Here is a 12,768-nt window from a genome sequence, read left to right as displayed (position 1 = left end):
CGGGTATGTGGTGGAAAAGGGTGTCGATGGCTGATGAACTTCCGGGGGAACCAAAAATGGAAGTTGCACCATATTTTTCAGCAGGATTTTTTCGACATGTGCCAAAAATGAAAATTCTTGGAATGGTTTAATTCTAAGTGCATGTGCTCTTTATGGTGGAGCATGATAATTCTTGTAGAATTATTACTGTTGGTGTAGACAGTGTTTTGCAAGACATCCCAGGGCGTGGGGATGGGCATCGGTCAAGATGCGGACCTGAGGTCTTAGGTGGAGGTTGCCAAATTTTCGCCCAGGTGGAGATTGTTGATAATGGCTCAAATTGTCAACAAGTGTGAAGATAATTGCTGAAAAATATCAATATTCAAGTTGGTGGGCTCAAGTCATATTTATCTATAAGAGGATAAAGTTAGTTTTAAAAAGAGTCCAAGAACAACTTGGAATTTTTTGGAGAAAACGTGTGTGGATAAACATGTGGGTTGCAATGCTTATTTTCATCATGGAAAAGACTTTGTATTCATGATGGTTTCGTTTTCCCAGTAGCAATTGGATTAAAATTGTTCTCCTATTTTTCGTGATTAGCCACTATAAAAGGACATGCAGTCCTTTGGTTAAGGGGGATCCGGAAAATTCAAATTGGTGAGAACACTTTGAGACTTTTCTTTATTGGGTATTTGAGAGGGACAGTTGAGTGGGATGTACAAGGGGTTAAGGGCTTGGGTTTGGAATATTAAACTTGAGCGGTTCAGGCTTGTACCATTGTACTCAATATTTCTCAATAGTAAAGAAGGAGACCGGATCACGCCCCTCTTTGTGTATGTGTGTGATTGGTGTGTGTTCTCGTGCGTTTTATTTTCAAACTTGTCTTTCGCATAAAGGGTTGGTGGGAAATTGGTAACCAATTAATTATCAATTTTCCCAACACTGACAAGTCGGATTTAAGGGAGTATCGGTTTATTTTGATGCTTTTTTTTTTTTTTTTTTTTGGCTTGTACAATTGCTTCTATCAATAGACAGAATCGACCAAATTGCAGTTTGCAATTCTTCCAAATTAGAATGGGAGGTTTTGGGAAGAAGTTGAGAATATGTTCAATTTTTTTTTTTTAGATATTCTTAAACAGTAGAGGCTTTATACCTACCGCCTGCCTCTCTTCGAAAAGTGGTAATTTTGATGGACTGTTGGTTAAAGTGGAGGCCATAGAAGCATACAATGATCACGATGATCCAATGAGGGAGTTCTTACACTAAGTTCAAATGCGCCATAAAATTCATGATGTCCAAGAGCCTTCTCTGATGTGCTTTGTTTTTGGTACTTTAAGCTGATCCACTTGGTGGAGTTTTTGTAACTAGCCCTTTTTTTTTTTTTAATAAGAATGATGGTGTATGTTAAATTAAATCTTTTTTATTGATGATACAACATCATCTGGCAGTTGCAGCTGCAACTCTCAGTGATCATGACGGAAATATCATTGCCGTTGGGTCCAAAAAACTACCCTCGCTTGAAGTTAACGCCGGTGAAGCTCAGGCTGTTTTGTTGGCAGTTCAATTTGCTTCCTCTTTTGGTTGCCGTTCACTTTGTCTTGAGGGGAATTCCCTCACTGTGATCCTAGCCATCAACAAGGTTTCACTTTTTACTGATCAGTGTTTATTGGTGTATTGCTCCAATCATTGGAAATATTCACTCGCAGTTCCATGGTTTTTCACTTGGACCACAGTGAAGATCTCCCGTAGTGCTAACTTTATAACACATCAGCTTGTTAAATGGGCTGTTTCTAACCGTATATTTAGAAGCATTCTTATATCTTGTTCTTTTTTTTCTTCGGTTAGGATCAACTGTGGGAAAGACCCACCTTTATAATTTCCCTTTTTCCCCTCTCCCGCTTTAATTAAAACAAAAAAAAAAACAAAAAAAAAAAACGTATAATTATATTATTTTCATTTTCCTCATATTATTTGATGTAATCCCTTGTCATGTGTCATAATCTAACCAAATCATTTGTAACCATTATGTATCTTCACTCGAAATAAACTAAAAGCATAAATTTTTTTGAAATAAGATCGTCTCATTTCAAAGGGTAAAACTTTGTTTTGTTGCATGTTTTTTAAAATTTTGAATGACGTAGTACTATCTAAACTATTAAATTTATAAAATCTAATTTAATCACCCTCTCAAAATAGTTGGCATTCAAATTATATTTTTATGTTTTTAGTGAAAATTTATATTTTTATCGATAGGCGTACACGCACAAAAAAATGGCAGTATACCACCTACTTTTAGTTAGGATTGACTGTTTTTTATATGACTCACACAAAATTAGTAGGTTAACGTTGAGGGATTTTACCCGTTTAATTAAAAGAGTTGAATTATGGTTGACTTAGCTTCAACACTACTTGAATCAAATACGTGACAATTTTTGACAACATCTAGAAATTTGATACGGATCCAACACGATATTATTAATTAAGTTGGGGTTGAGAAACTAATTCGTTTAATTAAATGTGTCCGTTTATGCATGGTTGACCTATATAATTTTATATTCATATTTCAATACAAACTCGACATACAAACGCAAATTGCCACCTCTACTTCTGGTATTTTGATTGTCGTCACAATCTTCACTCTCTTCCATTCCAATCAAAAGTGAGAATGATACTCCCCGATAACTTTTTTCCATATTTGATTAAAAACAAAACTCGTGGATGGAAAGAATACCACATATTCCCTTAAAATTAAGTAGGCTCTTTGCTTAATTATTCTCACAAATTAAATTTATTTCTCTTTTTTTTTTCTTTTTTTTTATTCCAAAAAAAAAAAAAACCCTTAAATTGACGTGAGAGATTTGGGCTTGATATATAGTTCGTGCGAGATGTATGCTTCGCAGTCATGGATAAGAGCATCCACACATGCAACGACTTTCTTGTAATTTCCTTTCTTTTATAAATATAGGAAAATTTTAAAAAGAAATTACAAAAAGTTATATGCATATCTTTTTTATTGTTTTCATAAACATTGAGTATGCCTTGTGCTTACTTTAGCTTTTATATTTATTATTTTAACTCAAAATATTTCTCTTTCATCTTTTTGCTTTTTATTGAGAACTATGTTAAAATTTTATAAATAAAAAAATGAGAATAAATACAAAATTTATATTTTGTAAAGAAATAATATTTTAAGTATATAGAAAAAATAAGAAAAACTATTGTAGACTGTATTTAAATAAATAAGAAAAAATAATTTTATTTTCTGAATTTAAGAAACATTATAAGAAATGTAAATGCTCTAATTTGACCGGAGCGAAATCCCGCTTTAAAACTCGAGCTCCAACTAGATTTTCAGATATTCTCAGCTCCTCTACCTGTAACGTACACCTCTGCCGCATGGTGGACAGCAAAGAATGGCGAAGAAAAAGGAGAATCGCCGATGTACGGATCTACTCCAAATTTCACAAGGTTCGTATACTAATAATATTATTTCATTGATTAACCCAATTACAAATCCTAGAATTCCCTCTATATACATGACCAAAAAGAAAACAAAGATAAACAATAGGAATCAGCCCTGCAAACTATTTTTTGAGGTCACACCCGCGAGCCAAAGCCAAGCTTTACCAGATAATATGTGTGGAAATGATATTTTATATAGTCGGGACGAAGAGTCCAATACCTGGGTTACGTGGAATTTGCCAACGTCTCTTGAACCTCCATTTCAGCCCGGAATCTGGCAATGAACGCCTCTGCTCTTTCATCTACTCCACGCATTAGAGGTGAGGCCAAACCCAGTGACTCCCACATATCATCCGCTGATAAAGGCTTTTCAGCCAAGCAGCTGCCACCTGGCACATCGAGGGGCTTGAAACTCTTGGTTATTGGTGAACAATTTGTTAGCTGATGAGGCTCTTTGAAGAGTTTATCTACGTATACAGATGCAGTTTTTTTCTCAAAAAGGTGCTGGCCATGGCGGCGGCGGTATGAATGGATCGCAAGCCGTTTGTCACGTTTGAAGCGTTGCTCGGTGAAGAGGGAGGGCCAAACACCACCGGCGCCGGCGGTTTTCTTGAGCAGCCTATTTCGAGGTTTCTTGATGGCTTTAGACCTCTGGAGCTTGTGCAGCTTGCTCTGTAATTTGGAGGTGAGGCTCTTCCACACCATTCTTGCAGGTTGAAGCTTGAGAGGTAGGCAAGACATGGTGAAAGAGAGAAAAGAGATAGAGGTGGGCAGGAGTTGAAGGTTGTGTTGAAGATGATGCTTTTATAAAAAGTTAATAGCGTGTGAATTGTGAAGACTGGCTTAGTTCTTACGCTACTAGTTTTGACGCAAGGAAAAACTAAAAGAATAGTGTGTGAAAAAGCTAACTCTTATTTTATGACTAAATTAGTACATACATATTTATCCTACCTATTTTATATTATGACTTGCTTTAAATTATTATTTTTTTTATAAATATGATAAATGGGTGTGAAGAAGACTATTAATTTTATTAATTTTATGTATTGAACTGCTTAATTAGTTCTTACCCTGTACTAGAGGGTACACAAACATTTAATTAATTTTAGTTATTCAAAAGACTAGTGGTGCTTAATGCTAATTGCTACAATTTTTATTTCGTTAAAATTCCCGTGGCCAAAGATGGTTGGTTTGGGGTTGGCTGAATAACTCCCTTTGACCAATTTAAAGGGGTGATTCGGCTACTCCAATACCGAGTTATACACTACTCCCTAGGCTCTCAATCTTTTTTTTTTTAAAAAAAAAAAAAAAAAAACTTATGTACTATCATAATCTAGACCGTTTGTCTTAAATGAATGGCCCAAATTAGATTTATAGCACCGGTCGTAGCACTCTCCTCCTTTTGAAAATGAGTAATACTATTTAATATATTGTAATAGTTGATAACGTAACAATGAAAATTAACCTTTAAATTAACAAGGGCTCGTAAAAAAAAAAAAAAAAATTTAATAGCTATTTTTCAGTGCACCAATAATCTTTTGAAAATAGCATAAAACCTTAAGGTTTGGCCTTATCCTTGTTGAGATACTTATCCTTATACGAGATATATATGCTGGAGATTGATGCCTTTTCTTCTCCTTTTGATGTTTTCTCTACCAACGAGTAGTGGCGGCATATAAGTGAGTGCAGTGGCACTTCAACTTGCAAAGATTCTACACGGTTGCGTGCGATCGAGCTAAAAGTAGGAAGCAACAAATGGTTACTATTTATTTTCAAAGTATCATAAAAATCATATGCATAAAGCAGGAATCCTTTTCTATGGCCTCTGGGGCTGGGTGCGATTCTTATCTTAGAATCCTCTGTTATCTGCCTAAAAACAAAACCCTTTTGATATGAATTCTACGCCATTAATGGTCAAGGGACTTCCCAATTAAGACAGCTCATAAATATAGGCAATTTCCACCGTTTATTTTTGCACGTGAGGATATCCAGTACGTGATTTTGAATCAGACGAAAGCAAAACTCTTTACTATAATTTCCTTACAAATTCACACAACATCTCATTTGACATTTACCATGTTGCTCACTAAAATGTGAGTTATTACATAACAGTCTATCTGACACTTACCACGTTTACAAATTATCGTAATGATCCATGTAATACTCATTTTTATAACATAAATTTGTAAGGAGATTATAATAAAAGTTATAATATCTTTATTATTTTTCTTTAAAAAAAATATTAATAAAAATATTATAATTTTTATTATAAATCCCTTTACAAAAGATTTATTGAATCTGTTCCTGACCATCCACACCCATTGCACGATAGACGGATAGAGGCTGCTTATTGTATCGAAAGCCCATTTAGCTCCGGAAGGCAAGCCACAATATTTGGATTTCGTGGCATCAAGGATCATAATTTTTCACCTTTAATATTGGGCTTATAGCCCAGTCAGTGTATCCAAACCACCCACCAGGCCACCACTGCTTACGCATCATTGCTTACATGATGACAATTTTACCTGCACGAATTTGTTCGAGCTTTCGCTATATATTACTCTTTTACTCTTTTCTTCTCCTTCTTTTATCATATCTATTGCTTTCTTTCTTAAGGTTTGCTACATGGCACTCTGAAGAACCATGACAAATGGTCGGTATCATGTAAAGCCTGTAGCACAACACCTCTTGCACGGCCACGTCTAGGATTCTTTCAACAACCAAGCTGCAAAGTGGCGCAAGTTAGCAAAAACGACACGATGATCTTCATGCAGAACCAACAAATAAACCAGAATTGCCACCCGGCTCGCCACCTTTTCACTACCATCCAAATCATCCCCGCTATAAAATTTGCTCCAAGGCCCCGACGATTTTCACCATCCCTACCTGTGATCTGCTTCTTTTGTTTGTGTGCTAGCTTTATCCATGGCTAACAATATTTTGCTAGGACTGGTGCTCGCTCTGCTTGTTTATGCAGCTGCCGGGGAAAAGAACCCGACCGGTTCCTACACTACCTCGGCTGAGCAATGCCGGCTCCGGCAACTAAGGACGGTGGAGCCGTCCCGACGGCTGGTGTCGGAAGGGGGCGTGACTGAGTTGTGGGACACTAATGAGGACGAGTTCCAATGTGCTGGAGTCGCCGCGATAAGGAGCACCGTGCAGCCCAATTCACAGTCTCAGCCTAACTACCAGCCAGCCCCTATGCTGGTTTACATTGAGCAAGGTTTTACAGCATTTTTTTTGTTAAATTATTAATTATCGCAAGAGTTTAAGCCGACAAGAAAAGATAAATTTAATCACTTAATCATTACTTTAATACATATGGGCTCAAACTCTTTTTAATAAGTGAAGCTAACACGTATAATATTTAATTTAAATATAATGAATTAACATAGTAAAAATTCAATTTCAAGATCTAGCTAGCAAGAAAACGCATGCACAAATACAAATAAATACTTTTCAGAACCAGAAATGTTATTTAATATCTTTCTATATGATTTTTATACAATGACATGGCCGGGTGCAACTTTTTTTCTTTTTCAAAGACAAATCAAAGTAGCTTCTAACATGTGAAATGAACATTGTGGCAGGCGAAGGGTTGTTGGGAATAACCATCCCGGGATGTGCAGAGACTTATGAGTCAGAGTCATTTGAGGATTTAAGAGGCCGACGGGCAAGCCACCAGGGAAGCCTAAGAGGTGAGCAGGGAGAGCAACAAGGAGAGGGCAGGAGAACAGACCAGCATCAGAGGGTGCACAGGATTCGTCGGGGTGACATCCTCGCCATTCCAGCTGGTGCAGTCCATTGGTTGTACAATGATGGCAATCAAGAGCTTGTTGCCTTCGCTGTCGTAGACATGAACAACCAGGCTAACCAGCTCGACCAGCAATATAGGGTATATACATAATATCTTTCTGGGTTTTGTTTTGTTTTCAAACCTCGTATTTTAAAAATGAATGCTTTTAAAATTAAACTGCAATTTCAACAAATACTTAACTAAATTTTTAAAATTTGAGTTTTCAAATTTCACGTTTTGAAATCACAAATTCAAGCTGAGCCTGACACTAACAAGAACTCTTTGAGCAGTCACTTTTTAAGTCATGACTTATGCATATCCTAATTAATTTTTGTATAGATAACTAGTTTTTGGTATGACAGCCATTTTTGCTCGCCGGTGGGGAACCAAATAGGCAAGGGCAACGGCAAGGCGAACAGCAAAGAGATAGCCAAAACTTCCAGAACATCTTTAGCGGATTCAACACGGAACTGCTGGCTGAGGCCTACAACATTCCGGTGGAAATCGTGAGGAGGATGCAGGAGAATGATGAGCGCGGACTCCTGGTGAAGTGCCAAGAAGAAATGCACCGCATTATTAGAGCTGACGAAGACGAAGAAGATGAAGATGAAGGGCAAAGGCAAAGACGGCTAAATGGGTTGGAAGAAACTGTTTGCACTACCAGAATTAGACACAACATGGACACCCGCAGCGAGTCCGATATTGTCTCTAGGCATGCCGGAAGAGTAAATATTGTCAACCAACATAAGCTTCCAATCCTTCAATTCCTCGACATGAGTGCAGAAAAAGGCCATCTTTTTCCGGTAATTCAAATATCACTCAAGCCCACATTCTAATTATCGTTAAATTATCAATTATTCCAAAAATTTAACCAAATCTTATACATTGCCTATTTTGCAGAATGCATTGTACTCACCACACTGGGCCATGAACAACCATAGAGTTATCTATGTGACTAGGGGAGACGCCCATGTGCAAATCGCCGACGACAACGGGAACAATGTATTCGACGAGAAGGTTAACCGTGGAGACGTTTTTGTGATCCCTCAATTCTTTGCGGCGGTGACCAGGGCCGGAAGCAATGGCTTCGAATACGTGTCGATAAAGACAGCTGGCCAGCCATTGAAGAGCACCCTGGCCGGCTACACCTCGGTTATAAGAGCCATACCAGCAGATGTCCTTGCGAACTCATTCCAAATATCCCCAGAAGAAGCTCAACAGTTGAAGCACAATAGGGGCAGACAGAGCTTGGTTCTATCCTCTAGCCGGATCTCCCCATAAGGAGGTTTTTTGTAACTTTCGTGTGTATCACTACTACTACTACGTACTTAGGGCCACCCCACTATGCAGTAGTCCTTCTTGTAGAATTGAGAAGGATTTTGAACATGTTAAGGAAACCTAACTAGTATAATCTGAGTGTAAAAATACGCACGAGGGCAACCTTTAGTACAAAGAATAAAAGTGGCCGTTTTTTCTCCTTTAGACTCATTTTTACTTACCGACATCCGGTCAAGATTTTATATTATGACATTTAACGGTAAATATGGTGTCACATTATTTAAAATTTTGATCATAAAATGGCTCATATATATTCACTTCTCTTGAAATGAAAATTCGTCCAAAATGCAGAGCTTCATGGTGTGCCAAAAAACAGGGCACAGCCTCTTGTTCAAGTTCTGAAGAAGAAAATCTCACAATGGTTCATGCAACCTCAGAGCTTACTTCGCTTTCTTATATATATATATATATATATATATTGAAATTCATTGAAGAAAATGAGCACCCATATTGAACATGACCTTCACCTGCACCATGAGAGGTAAGAGAGAAACGGAACAATGCAAGACATTTCATGAGAACAACTATTAACAAAAATGTTCAGTTGCTTCCACTTGGCTATAAAACATACATATGGTAGTAGGCTTGTCTCACTGGAGCCGGATTCCCAACAATTTGTTGTAAGCAGCAAATGTGAAAGAACGTCTATAAAACCTACCTATCTAAGCAGGCGGGCCTTCCAAAACTTGCTTGAGTAGGTCACATATGAAGATTTTCTCACGTTTGCTGCCACGATTGCTCTGTCCTGTCCCACTAGTTACAAGCCTCAACCTCCTGCAAAACCAAACCTTGTATAACCAAAGTCTTAACCTCCCAAGCTGAGTAAGGAAATCTCTTTCTAGCATATGAATTGAGCAGGGCCGTACTTGCCTGCTTCAGCAGCCTACGGAAAGCGTTTTCCTCGTCATTCCTCACTGCTGCTTCCAACAAAGTTAGATCGGATCTGTACCGTTCACTCGCCTTCGATCCAAACACCTTGGACACCGTTGATGTCTGCAGGACCATCTTCAGCCACGCCTCGCTCCCGCCGCTCCAAAATCTGTCATGGTCATTAACCAACCGAGTTAGATCGGAGCCCACTCAGCCATTGGCTCGTTTAAAGAAAGTACATATTCGCAAAATACGGAATTTGGCGTGTTTTTAAGGATCAAAACGCTTGGAAAATACCCCTCATTAATGTATCATGTTATTGAGACAGATATAAAGAATTTCCCTCACAAAAGGATAATTCATTATTTACTTTTACAGAAACGCTAGTTCTTAAAACTAAGAGAATAATAATTTTTTGTTCAAAACTTTTTCACATCAGAGAGGATATACCTTTTTACATCAACGTGATGAAAATATACTTAATTCTCAAGTGTAACATGCCATATTTTTAAGATGTAACAATTTTCTAAGTGCTTCGATATTTATAAATTAACGACCAATACTTCATAATTTGAAAATCTACCTCAAAGAATCACATGCAATATTCCACGTCTAGAATAGTATAGAGATTATCTATGCTTCCAGGTCATTTAAAACATGACATCACACAAACGGTTAAATGCTATAAAATCCAATGTCAACTTAAATGCTATAACCTAAAAATCACCAAAACAATCAAATATATATACATAAAAGCTCTCTGATTGATAAAGGCATCTCAGACGACGTCTTTGTTTCTTTCTCTGAAGCGAAGAGCCACCTGCCGTAACAAACTAAATGAGCTGTAAGAAATTAGGGTTTGGAAGCCATGCAAAGTGAAGAATGGCAAAGGACTCCTTAAGCACCATCTCATACGTGTCCCTCGCACCCCCGACCCCTCGCTCTCCTATAAATACCTGCATATCCCAGTCGCCACTTCACATCACAACCAAAAACAACATCAGATATATATTACCATGGCCAAACTTATCTTGGTCTCTTTTTCTCTGTGCCTTCTTGTGCTCTTCAATGGCTGCCTGGGTATCAATGTAGGACTAAGGCGGCAGCAACAGCGATATTTTGGCGAGTGCAACCTCGACAGGCTCAATGCCCTTGAACCCACAAACCGCATCGAGGCTGAAGCTGGCCAGATCGAGTCTTGGGACCACAACGACCAGCAATTCCAGTGCGCTGGGGTTGCCGTCATCCGGCGAACCATTGAGCCCAATGGCCTTCTCTTGCCCCAATACAGCAATGCTCCAGAACTCATATACATTGAGAGAGGTGAAATTAAATTAAACCCACTCATTTATATTCATTTACTTGCGAAATCAATAGTACTAAATTAAAACAAGACTATTTTACTAACAGTACTTACTAAACTTGAAGTGTAGCTTATTCATCGGCACTTTTTGTTACCTTTCTCTTGATTTTATTTCCAATAATCAGGGCTGTGATTATTAATTACTTTAATTTATTTTGAAAGTATAGGTAGGGGAATCACCGGGGTCCTGTTTCCTGGGTGTCCCGAAACATTTGAAGATCCTCAACAACAATCTCAACAGGGACAGAGACAGGGACAGGGACAGAGCCAGAGGTCTGAACAAGACCGGCATCAGAAGATTCGACACTTCCGAGAGGGAGACATCATCGCATTGCCAGCTGGAGTAGCCCATTGGTGCTATAACGACGGTGACTCCCCAGTTGTCACAGTCTCTCTCCTTCACACCAACAACTATGCTAACCAGCTTGACGAGAACCCTAGAGTAAGCTAGAAGAAACTAACACTATATATATATATATATATGTAATGCATGCAAGTATATTATCTTATATGTATTTATTGTATTGTTTTGTATGTGTGTTAAATTTAGCACTTCTACCTTGCCGGGAACCCAGACGACGAGCATCAGCGACAGGGTCAGCAGCAATTCGGGCAGCGTCGCCGCCAGCAACAGCATAGCCATGGTGAGCAAGGCGAGCAAGAGCAGCAGGGCGAAGGAAACAACGTATTCAGTGGCTTCGATGCTGAGTTTTTGGCGGACGCGTTCAACGTGGATGTTGACACGGCCAGAAGGCTTCAGAGCAACCAAGACAAAAGGAGGAACATCGTCAAAGTGGAAGGCAGGCTTCAGGTGGTGAGGCCGGAAAGGTCGCGTCAGGAATGGGAGCGACAGGAGAGACAAGAGAGGGAGAGTGAGCAAGAGCGGGAACGCCAGCGTCGCCAGGGAGGACGTGGACGTGATGTCAATGGCTTTGAGGAGACAATATGCAGCTTGAGGCTCAGGGAAAACATCTGCACCCGCTCACGCGCTGACATTTACACCGAACAAGTCGGTCGCATCAACACCGTCAACAGCAACACCCTCCCAGTCCTCCGCTGGCTCCAGCTCAGCGCTGAGAGAGGAGATCTTCAAAGGGTAATATTTAAATTAGTGTCATCCGTGCTTTAAATCAGTTTTTATTTTAGAAAAAATAATAATAATAATAATAACTCAAGGCTCTATGGCACTAGAGTGATATGAAAATGAGTATTTAGAATTAAGAATTACGAATTAATTTTTGTTGTCACATTTTTATATAATAACTAAATATAGCTGTATGAAACGGTGTGTTTTGCAGGAGGGTCTATATGTACCGCACTGGAACCTGAATGCCCACAGTGTGGTATATGCCATAAGGGGTCGCGCCCGGGTTCAGGTGGTGGACGACAACGGTAACACCGTGTTCGACGATGAACTTAGACAGGGTCAGGTGTTGACCATCCCCCAGAACTTCGCGGTGGCGAAACGGGCAGAGAGCGAGGGTTTCGAGTGGGTGGCCTTCAAGACCAACGACAACGCCCAAATTAGTCCTCTTGCCGGACGAACCTCAGCCATCAGGGCCTTGCCGGACGATGTCCTTGCCAACGCGTTTCAGATTTCAAGGGAGGAAGCCAGGAGGCTGAAATACAACAGGCAGGAGACCACCTTGGTTCGCTCAAGCAGGTCTTCATCTGAGAGGAAGAGGAGGTCTGAGTCTGAGGGCAGAGCTGAAGCTTAATTGAAGATCAAAAAATGCTAATGTAATGCGGCACGTAGTTTTATTTTGTGGTTGCTAAGCTTAGGGTTTAGGGCCATCACTATGCAACAGTCCTTCCTAACTAGTATAATCTGAGTGTAAAAATACGCACAAGGGCAACCTTTACTACAAAGAATAAAAGTGACCGCTTTTTCTCATCTAAACTTGTGGGGACTTTAATGCTTTTCACAATGTTACTCATTTTTACTTACAACATCCGGTCA

General features: G+C 39.2%; 3 protein-coding genes and 1 long non-coding RNA gene across 4 annotated transcripts; 2 read left to right on the top strand and 2 right to left on the bottom strand.

Annotated features, from left to right (window-relative positions):
• Nucleotides 1-3,594: 3,594 nt before the first annotated feature.
• LOC148583202 (uncharacterized) lies at nucleotides 3,595-4,248 on the bottom strand. The gene has a single exon (XM_088511942.1). The coding sequence runs from the start codon at nucleotides 4,180-4,182 to the stop codon at nucleotides 3,667-3,669; it is 516 nt and encodes a 171-aa protein (XP_088368068.1). The 5' UTR covers nucleotides 4,183-4,248; the 3' UTR covers nucleotides 3,595-3,666.
• A 2,070-nt stretch (nucleotides 4,249-6,318) lies between these two features.
• On the top strand, nucleotides 6,319-8,634 carry LOC132165295 (11S globulin seed storage protein 2). Its single transcript, XM_059575793.2, has 4 exons — nucleotides 6,319-6,664; nucleotides 7,032-7,336; nucleotides 7,600-8,040; nucleotides 8,138-8,634. Exons 1-4 carry the CDS (start codon nucleotides 6,367-6,369, stop codon nucleotides 8,516-8,518), a joined length of 1,425 nt encoding a protein of 474 aa, XP_059431776.2. The 5' UTR covers nucleotides 6,319-6,366; the 3' UTR covers nucleotides 8,519-8,634.
• A 520-nt stretch (nucleotides 8,635-9,154) lies between these two features.
• On the bottom strand, nucleotides 9,155-10,396 carry LOC148583201 (uncharacterized). The gene is made up of 3 exons (XR_015909468.1): nucleotides 10,195-10,396; nucleotides 9,446-9,614; nucleotides 9,155-9,349 (listed from the first exon to the last, which is right to left on the bottom strand). It is a non-coding gene; the product is annotated as an uncharacterized LOC148583201 (long non-coding RNA).
• A 30-nt stretch (nucleotides 10,397-10,426) lies between these two features.
• Nucleotides 10,427-12,700, top strand: LOC132165296 (11S globulin seed storage protein Jug r 4). Its single transcript, XM_059575794.2, has 4 exons — nucleotides 10,427-10,768; nucleotides 10,976-11,250; nucleotides 11,359-11,904; nucleotides 12,107-12,700. The coding sequence occupies exons 1-4, from the start codon at nucleotides 10,462-10,464 to the stop codon at nucleotides 12,524-12,526; spliced, it is 1,548 nt and encodes a 515-aa protein (XP_059431777.2). The 5' UTR covers nucleotides 10,427-10,461; the 3' UTR covers nucleotides 12,527-12,700.
• Nucleotides 12,701-12,768: the final 68 nt, after the last annotated feature.

Source organism: Corylus avellana, chromosome 11, assembly GCF_965113065.1.
Source record: "Corylus avellana chromosome 11, dhCorAvel1.hap1.2, whole genome shotgun sequence".
Classification (NCBI taxonomy): domain Eukaryota; kingdom Viridiplantae; phylum Streptophyta; class Magnoliopsida; order Fagales; family Betulaceae; genus Corylus; species Corylus avellana.
Note: the sequence above shows the minus strand (reverse complement) of the source record. Positions and strands in the feature narration are given on the sequence as shown.